This window comes from Notolepis coatsorum, assembly GCF_963971535.1.
Source record: "Notolepis coatsorum genome assembly, chromosome: 11".
Lineage (NCBI taxonomy): Eukaryota > Metazoa > Chordata > Actinopteri > Aulopiformes > Paralepididae > Notolepis > Notolepis coatsorum.
The window spans coordinates 19962804-19968713 of NC_140175.1; the positions used below are offsets into that span (position 1 = coordinate 19962804).

Consider the following 5910-nt stretch of genomic DNA (forward strand, 5'->3'; position numbering starts at 1 on the left):
AACTCGAGGCAAAATGACACGACGTGATTGATTGATTGATTGATTGAAAACTTTATCAACAGATTGCAGAATGGGTACAATACAGTACAGCTCAATACAGACAACTGTTAAGAGGATGCAGACCAGAAAAAGGCTTTCGTCTTCCAGCTGGCATGTAGTCGGACGGTTCGACGTTACCAGTGTCAGGGTCTCAGCGTCTGTAATGGGAGAGAAAGATGACAGGGTGAAGGATGAGGTTCTCGATTCGGAGGTTATGGAACCTTCGTGATGAGGTCATAACCGAACATTCTAGATCTAGAACATTTGGGTCTCTATATAAGCGTGCGTTTCCTCAGAACGGCAGTTATCAACGGACGTACTACTCACGAGTAAGTAATTTGACCAGTGGAGTGGAGCGGCCCGGCCCTCACAACTTTCGTCTTGTTTACATCAGGGTCTCCCATTTTCAATTCATACTCTGTCATCTACTCTGATTGATTGAAAACTTTATTAACAGATTGCAGAATGCAGTACAGTACAGCTCAATACATATGTTGCCATAGGTTGTCAAAATGGGCAGGGGTAAAAAGGTGGGTTTTAGGAGTAAGGTCAAGCAGTAGTCTGACCAGTTTGTTTTGTTTTTCAAGATTTTCGGTTTTGATTGATTGATGCAGAATGGCTCAATACACACACAATTGTTAAGGGGATGCAGACCAGAGAAAGACGGTCGTCCTGTTTACATCCGAGTTTTAAAACTCGTTGGTTGAGAAAGAGACTGAGATGTTTTGTGGTTTAATAAAAGTATTTAAAACAACCCAGGACCATATTTCCCTCCCAGTTCCCACCAAGCCTCCATCGTGACTGAGTCCCTGCCTCCTCCCTCCTCCTCCTCCTGACTGAGCCCTGGGCTGGAGTCCTCGCGTGCAGCGCTGCAGTGGAAAGTGCGCAGTGAGCGCGCTCCGCGGGAGACGCACGGACTTCTGTGGGGAGACAGGCGCATCTTCAGGACAGACAGCTCAATAGGAGCCGTAGCTTTTTCAACGGCGCTGTTTGTTTTCTATCCGTCAACTGCAACTGCGGGAGAATATAACGAATCCGATACCGAGGTGGTGACAGTAAGATAACTTGTACACAGTACATCGAAAGTTTGCTTAGACCGCTCGAAAGTATATAGCCTACGTCCTGTCCTGTGCGTAAAAACAGAACGGGACGGATGATGATTCCCTCAGACCGCAGTACGTTTATAATTTTTTTTAACCAGTATATTGAATTATGATAATATGGGACAAACGTGTAATAATAATGAACTAAATGTAAGATTCTTCTTTGTCTGACATCATCCCTCAGACGGTGGCTTGCACAGACGGGCTTTCCAAGGCTGACCACTATACCTGTGTGTATATTGAGTATAAGCAAGGTGATTTGTTTGATGTTTTTTTAATACATTTTTGATCCCCAGTCATTCATTATTCTAGAAACAGCTTGTTCGCCAATTTACTAAATAAAGTTACATAGTTGAGCAGCCTAGAGAGAGAGAGAGAGAGCGAGAGCGAGAGAGAGAGAGAGAGATGCGACCAAGAGAATATAGGCTAGTACTGTGAAGTAGTGTCAACCAGAACTTCCTGTGTTATTTGGATTTGCTGAGATATGTTCGCCAATTTACTAAATAAAGAGCAGCCTAGAGAGAGAGAGAGAGAGAGAGAGAGAGAGAGAGCGAGAGAGAGATGAGCTATTCACAAATTCACAAATAAGCTATTCATTCACATCAACTTATGTTTGTTTTACTTGTCAAATGTCGCCTGAGACTACATGAGCTTCTCTCTCCTTGACTACAGAATGACAAGAGGAAACACATCCCTGTTCAGACTGAGAAGGAAGCAGTTCACCTCTTCCCTGCTGACCCTGCTGTCGATATGTCTCCTGCTGCTGGTCACGCTCAAGTACAGCTACCTGGTGGAACCTCCGGGAGCCGCCAACCCGGGCGCCGCGGTCGACGCCGACGTCCACACGTTCCGCAGGTACAACATCGACTGCCTGGCCATATACGACGAGGACCCCGTGGAGGTCGGGAGGTCGCTGGTCATCAGAAAGACACCGGAGGAGGAGGAGGACGACGACGAGGGTCTGGCGAACCTCACCTCCAACTGCCCGCGGTACCTCCGGTCCAGGGGCTACGGAGACGCACGCGTGTCCCGGGAGGAGTGGGACTTCCCCATCGCGTACTCCCTGGTGGTCCACAAGTCCGCCTGGGCGGTGGAGACGCTCGTCCACGCCCTGTACTCGCCCGCCAACGTCTTCTGCATCCACTATGACCGGAAGTCCTCCGCTCGGTTCGTCGACGCCATGGAGGGCCTGGCCCGCTGCCTGCCCAACGTCTTCATCGCCTCGGAGCGGGAGTCGGTGTTCTACGCCGGCGTCAGCCGCCTCAAGGCCGACCTCCACTGCCTGTCCGACCTCCTGGGCTCGGAGGTCAAGTGGAAGTACGTCATCAACCTCTGCGGCCAGGACTTCCCGCTCAGGTCTAACGCGGAGCTGGTGACGGAGCTGCGGCGACTGAACGGCTCCAACATGCTGGAGACCAGTCGCCCCAGCGCCTACAAGAGGGAGAGGTTCTCTTTCCACTACGAGCTGCGCGACGCCAGCTTCGAGTACCAGAAGATCCCCGTGAAGACCGGCCAGAGGAAGATACCTCCCCCGCACGGGATCCAGATGTTCATCGGCAGCGCCTATTTCGTGCTGTCGCGGGAGTTCGTCGAGTACACGAACTCCGCACCCCTCGTCAGAGACTTCCTGGCCTGGTCGGAGGACACGTACTCGCCGGACGAGCACTTCTGGGCCACGCTGGTCCGAGTGCCGGGGGCGCCCGGGGAGGTGTCCAGGTCCCGGCCCGACATCACCGACCTGATGAGCAAGACCCGGCTGGTGAAGTGGGCTTACCTAGAGGGGCCGCTGTACCCACAATGCACCGGGAAACACATGCGCAGTGTCTGTATTTATGGCGTGGGAGAGCTCCGCTGGTTACTCAACTACGGGCACTGGTTTGCCAATAAGGTGGACTCCAAGGTGGACCCCGTTCTCATCCAGTGCCTGGAGGAGCAGCTTCGGGAGAAACAGAGGCTCTTTCAGTCGCGTACTGGGCCACGGGGGTTGAGGAACCCGGGGATATTTTGAGGTTTGACTGTACTACTGTATTTATTACAATTGACCACATTCACTTGGGCCATCTGAGCATTGACCTAAGAGCAAAATAGACCACCGCAACACTTTTCAGCTTATGGGAGAGCACAGGAGGGTGTAGAAAAAAAACATACTTTTTACTGCTTACATTTAAAATGCAGACCTACAAAGTACAAATCTCACAGGTCCAACCATTTTAATTAGTATATTTGTTTCTCTGGCCGAACTAACGTTAACGTTATTAATCCTGCGGCTGCACTTTATTTAAAAACAGCCAATCAAATCCCCATCAATGGAAAATTAACCCGCCCATACCCAAGCTGATTGGTCCTTGTGCAAGACTAGAAAGCGGGGATCTTTGATTAAACACCTGCTATCAGAAGAATAGACAGTCAGAGTGACAAGCTACAGAAGATGGCCACAAACGATAGTACGAGTGATGAAGAGGACGAAACGGAACATTGCCCCAGAATAAAAAGTTTTTACTTTTACTTTTTAGTACTTATACGTTTTTAACTTTTACTCAAGTGTGTTTTTAGTCAGATACTCTGACTTTTACTTGAGTTAAGATTTTGAGACGGTACCCATACTTTCACTTAAGTATAATTTCTGGGTACTTTTTACACCCCTGAGCATTGTTGGGACAAGCATCTCAGTTTTTATGAATGTAATGAATGTATGAATGAAACCATGTACGGTATAGCATAACACGGACATACCTCATGGATGCTATGCCATCTTGTGAATAGATTTAGACCAGAAATTAATACCGAAAATAACTGTGCCTTAATGAAAGTTAGTTTACATTTTTATATGTGAGGTTATTACTGTACTTCTGAGTGGGGGGGAAAGTATTAATTGAAAAAATAAAGAGAGACGTTGACCATCGTTGTTCTTTGATTACACTGGAGTTCTGAAGACAGACCACTATCAATAGAGGACCACAGTTTAAAGGTGATATTCGTAAGATTTGAAAGATTCAGTACAATGATATCACCCTGTATATCAACAGAAGAAAACCATTTCAGATATTCAATCGGCTTATCCTTGAAAATACCGGTCATTTACTCCTGTTACCCTGATCCCTTTTCAATGAACAGAAGGCCACTCCCACTCAGCCGACTGACACTTGGCTGTGCTCAGAGAAAAACACTGATAACAAATCAAATGATACACATGAAGCTGAACAAAAAGGCCACTTCTAACATTAACATTAATCCCACAATTGTTTACTGAATTGACATCATTGTACTGGTTCTTTAAATCATTTGGAATGAGAACCATGTGGACCCAACCACACACAAATAACGTGGAATAAACATGGAATTTGAATGGTTTCGACAGGCCACCAATGAGGACCGTTTAGACTCAGCCATTAGCTATGAAAATGACTATCTGCAGCAATATGGCTGATATTCCTGCCTTCTGTATGGTTGTAGTAGGTTGTAAAGGAAGACCAGAGATAGAACTGACTCCGTTTAATACCTTTCTTAGCCCTTTGAACAATAAATGTACAAACTAGTGGTGGGACCTGATAACACATTTTTATCGAATTAATTCGAGACTTTAATCGAAATTAATCACATTTTAATCGCATATCAATATTTGATGCGAAAAGCAATTTTTTATTCAAATGAATTTTGGTATACGAGTGAATCAATGAATATACATTATACATACGGTTAAGCAGCAAAATACTGTATTAGCTACTACACAGATCATCAGATCAATGCAATTTTAACAAAGTGCAGCAATTTGAGGAATAATATATATATATATATAGCGCAAAGGACCTTTTGTAGCACAAGACTGTAGCAGACTACAGAGAGTGGCCCGTTCAGCCGAACGCACAATTGGAGGTGGGCTTCCCACTCTCCAAGACATTTACAACAAGCGTTGCAGGAGTAAGGCTAAGAGAATAATCAAAGACTCTAGTCACATGGTCAGTACAGAGACTCAGAAGGAGCTTCTATCCCCAGGCCATCAGGATGCTCAATGCTCAATGACAATAACACTATAACAAACCATCAAATACACTCACAGCACACACATCCACACGTATACACACTCACTTTAAATAAACAACTCACTGTAGCACCCACTTTAACACACTTTATATTTATTGGTAAAGAGATCTGCACTACAACTCATACCTCATTGCACCTTATACCCTAAGTTGCACCTCATCCCATTTCTGCATTGTACTGTATATTGTATTGTAACTCAGTTACAAATTTGTTCTACTCTGTATTGTGTATTGTATATATGTATATTGAACACTTTTGTTTACACTTGTTTACGTATACTTTTGACTTTCTATGTTATACTTTATCTATTTTTTATCTAGCACACGCTCAGGAGCAAAACAGAAAAAAGCATTTCATATAAAAGTATTCTGTATTTTTGTATGACAACTAATAAAGAAACTTGAAACTTGAGCACTTTCGAGGTAAAAGTAAAACGCAGTACTTTCAAGTACATTCCAGAACAGTTGACCATTGGAAGAAAAAAAAACTCTTGATTGATCTCAATTTCTCTTATTACATTTTCTTTATGAACAAACCAGACTAAGAAAAAAAGTCATTTGCGATTTATTATACTTTATACTTATAGCACAAGCATGAGTCTGGTCTGCTTTGAAAGGTAACATTCTTACACAATAAATAAAAATCATCATGCGATTAAATGCATACATTTCTTTTACTTTTAATTCTTTCTGTAGTTAATTAATCGAAATTAATGCGATAAAGTCCC

General features: G+C 44.4%; 1 protein-coding gene across 3 annotated transcripts; it reads left to right on the plus strand.

Annotated features, from left to right (window-relative positions):
* The first annotated feature begins 927 nt into the window (after positions 1-927).
* On the plus strand, positions 928-4038 carry LOC311236835 (beta-1,3-galactosyl-O-glycosyl-glycoprotein beta-1,6-N-acetylglucosaminyltransferase 4-like). 3 transcript variants are annotated; one of them, XM_084324610.1, is made up of 3 exons: positions 928-1214; positions 1327-1396; positions 1815-4038. In XM_084324610.1, the coding sequence occupies exon 3, from the start codon at positions 1816-1818 to the stop codon at positions 3148-3150; it is 1335 nt and encodes a 444-aa protein (XP_084180736.1). In that variant the 5' UTR covers positions 928-1214; positions 1327-1396; position 1815; the 3' UTR covers positions 3151-4038. The 3 variants fall into 3 exon arrangements, with proteins under 3 accessions (XP_084180736.1, XP_084180737.1, XP_084180738.1); XM_084324611.1 differs by having other exon boundaries at positions 928-1094; XM_084324612.1 differs by lacking the exon at positions 1327-1396 and having other exon boundaries at positions 928-1094.
* Positions 4039-5910: the final 1872 nt, after the last annotated feature.